Raw genomic sequence first — 2,879 nt, 5'->3', positions numbered from 1 at the left:
GTACCGTGAAGAGTGCAGATCACGTGTACATGTGGTCTCCTAGTCCTCATTGCAACCATGGAGAAAGTATTAATAACTTTAACAGCAATATGTATCTGCTTTTATTAAATGTAAAGTACAATGAAATTAGACAACAGGCGTTCACGAATATAACTTTATTTTTTTGACCAAAAATAATGGGTGAATAATGCACTATAGAAGGATATTATCAAAGGCTGTACATAAAATGCAAATATATGTTATGAAAACATTTGAGAAATATTTTTAACTGTAGTAAATGTTAATGTAACATTTTAAAAACTAACTGAAGTTATGAATTGAAATACTCCACAAAGGCATCTCTAATCTTTTCCCCCTTTTCCTTCTCCTGTTGATCAGTCATATAAGTAGTTGGGTCAATAACATATGTCTCAGGAGAAGTGTTTCGTGCAAGTCGGACATCTCCATTGGTCTCTATTATGTTATGCAGAATACAAGTTAAAATAGCAGAAGGTAAATTTTCAACAGACAGGTCTAGACCTTTCAGCAGTGCTTGAAATCTAGATTTCAAACGCCCGAATGATCTTTCCACCACGATCCTAGCTCGAGATAATCTCTTATTATAAACACCCTCCCTCCTGCTATGCCCGACCTTAAACGGTATGAGCAGAAAAGGCTTTATTGGATATCCACTATCACCCAAAAGAAGTGGCCCGACTTGTTGCCCTTTAATTGTCAATGTCGGACAACCGGGTACATACAGTCCAGCTTTTAATGCATGGTAGATAGAGGATTCCTGCAGGACAAAACTGTCGTGATTTATTCCTGAATGTCCACAGTAAAGATCAATATATTTTCCATTGTGATCACATGTCACCTGTAGAATCATAGAGTGTTGCTGTTTCCGATTTATGTACTGCGCACCCTCGTGAGCAGGTGCCTTAATCGTAATGTGGCAGCCGTCAATTGCTCCAATCACCTGGGGAAACCCCAGCGCTTCAAAGCCAGACATAATCTGTGATTGTAAGAGGCAATAAATATTAAATTAGTAATATAACAATTACTGTACATTTTTCTCTCATTAAACATAAGTAAGTAGATAGATGGATGGATGGATAGATGGATGGATGGATGGATAGGTAGAAAGACATAACAGCAGACAGACAGACAGACAGACTAGCTGAGAGACTGACAGACTGATAGATAGATAGATAGATAGATAGATAGATAGATAGATAGATAGATGAAATGATAGATAGATAGGAAGACATAACGACAGACAGACAGAAAAACTGATAAATAGATAGATAGATGTGATGTATACTCTATCCTAATTCTCCGCTGAGCAGAGTAGCACATAGTTGCCCAAAAACCTTGTGAAGTAACAATTACAGTACATTTTTATCTGATTAAACAGAAGTAGATAGATAGATGGATGGACGGACGGACGGACGGACGGACGGACGGATGGATAGATAGAAAGACATAACGGCAGACAGACAGACAGATAGACAGACAGACAGACAGACAGACAGACGTGCGGAAAATATGAAATTGATACAGAATGAACAAAGCATTTCTACAGAATAATCATTATCAACGTTGGAGGTGCTTGATCCCATGAGAGATCAAGCGACCCGACCACAGGAGATTTTAAAAAATAGATATATTTCATGAGATAAATTTCCACCAACCTTTCTATAGTCTCCAAGATAGACAGCCCTCCGTAGTAGAACCATTTCCATACACAGGAACACCTGAATGATAGCCTTGTATGCTGTAGACTTTCCTACACCGAAAAAAGTTCCAACTGTGGCATAGGAACCACCGTGTGCCAGGTAAAATACGGCCATGGCAATTTGCTTTTCTACAGGAACTGCCTTACGGAACCGTGTGTTTTGCCGGGAAAGATGGGGACGCAGCTCGTCAGCAATCATTTTAAAAACAGCACGCGGCATTCTGAAGTGCGTCTTCCAATTAGAGTCAGACCAGACAGTTCTAGCAAAGACGTTCCAGTGCACATCTGTCTTGGGGTATATCCACCACCTTCTAGCCATCGGCTGAAAGCTGATCTGGGCGCCTTGCCGAAAGAAAGGAAGCATTTCATCCAAAATAAGAAGATAATTTCTCATTTCTGCATCATGCTCTCCGCTTTCACACAATGTCATAACAGCTCTGCATTGGACCATAAATTTCTCTATAAGCAATATGATCAAGGAAAACATATACTCAAATTTTTGACGATGATACATGATTGTTGAGATCTCAAGCAAAGGTAAACCAGGTAACAGTGGGAGGGAAAGGAGGGGAAATGTATATAAGGCTGAAAGCGCTTATGACGTTTGATCGATTAAGCTCCTTGATTGGTCCATTTAAAAAAAAAACTGCCAAAAATACATCGAATCACAAACGGTCAATGAAATGGAAACAATGCCGAAAGATAAATCGCTTCCAAATATTCCGGAATAACGTTACGTCATTCTGACGTAGCATTGATTGACAGCTCCAAATAAGGTATGGAGTAGAAGAATCACTTTATTTAAACACCGATTTCTTGCCAAGTAGGAATGCTTGCAGGTAAAAAATTCGATTTAAATAACCAGATGGGAACGAAGAATAAAGCGATTCGGATAGCGGGATAAGACCAGTGTTATTTTGAATCGGTTTTATTAAAAACGTTGTATTTTAAATCGTTTCAAATATTAATTGGGAACATCCCCTTTGAGATCCTAGCATCTTGCCGTAAGAAGCACCTTGAAGCTACATTACGTGTGTTTCTTTCAATATGGATGTTTGAAATCAAGGGTTGACTGGGGATCAGGCAGGGGCATTACTGGTGACAGAAAAGGGGGGAAGGCAAAGGGAAGAACTCTAAAAAATGCATTTATTTATTTATTTAT

At 38.9% G+C, this 2,879-nt stretch overlaps 1 protein-coding gene across 1 annotated transcript; it reads right to left on the bottom strand.

The window, feature by feature from the left end:
* Positions 1–310: 310 nt before the first annotated feature.
* Positions 311–1,937, bottom strand: LOC121917736 (protein ANTAGONIST OF LIKE HETEROCHROMATIN PROTEIN 1-like). The gene is made up of 2 exons (XM_042443855.1): positions 1,674–1,937; positions 311–994 (listed from the first exon to the last, which is right to left on the bottom strand). The coding sequence occupies exons 1-2, from the start codon at positions 1,935–1,937 to the stop codon at positions 311–313; spliced, it is 948 nt and encodes a 315-aa protein (XP_042299789.1).
* Between the last annotated feature and the right edge of the window lie 942 nt (positions 1,938–2,879).

Source organism: Sceloporus undulatus, unplaced genomic scaffold (genome assembly GCF_019175285.1).
Source record: "Sceloporus undulatus isolate JIND9_A2432 ecotype Alabama unplaced genomic scaffold, SceUnd_v1.1 scaffold_430, whole genome shotgun sequence".
NCBI classification, from domain to species: domain Eukaryota; kingdom Metazoa; phylum Chordata; class Lepidosauria; order Squamata; family Phrynosomatidae; genus Sceloporus; species Sceloporus undulatus.
The sequence above is the reverse complement of the archived record's forward strand: the minus strand, read 5'-3'. Positions and strand labels throughout refer to the sequence as shown.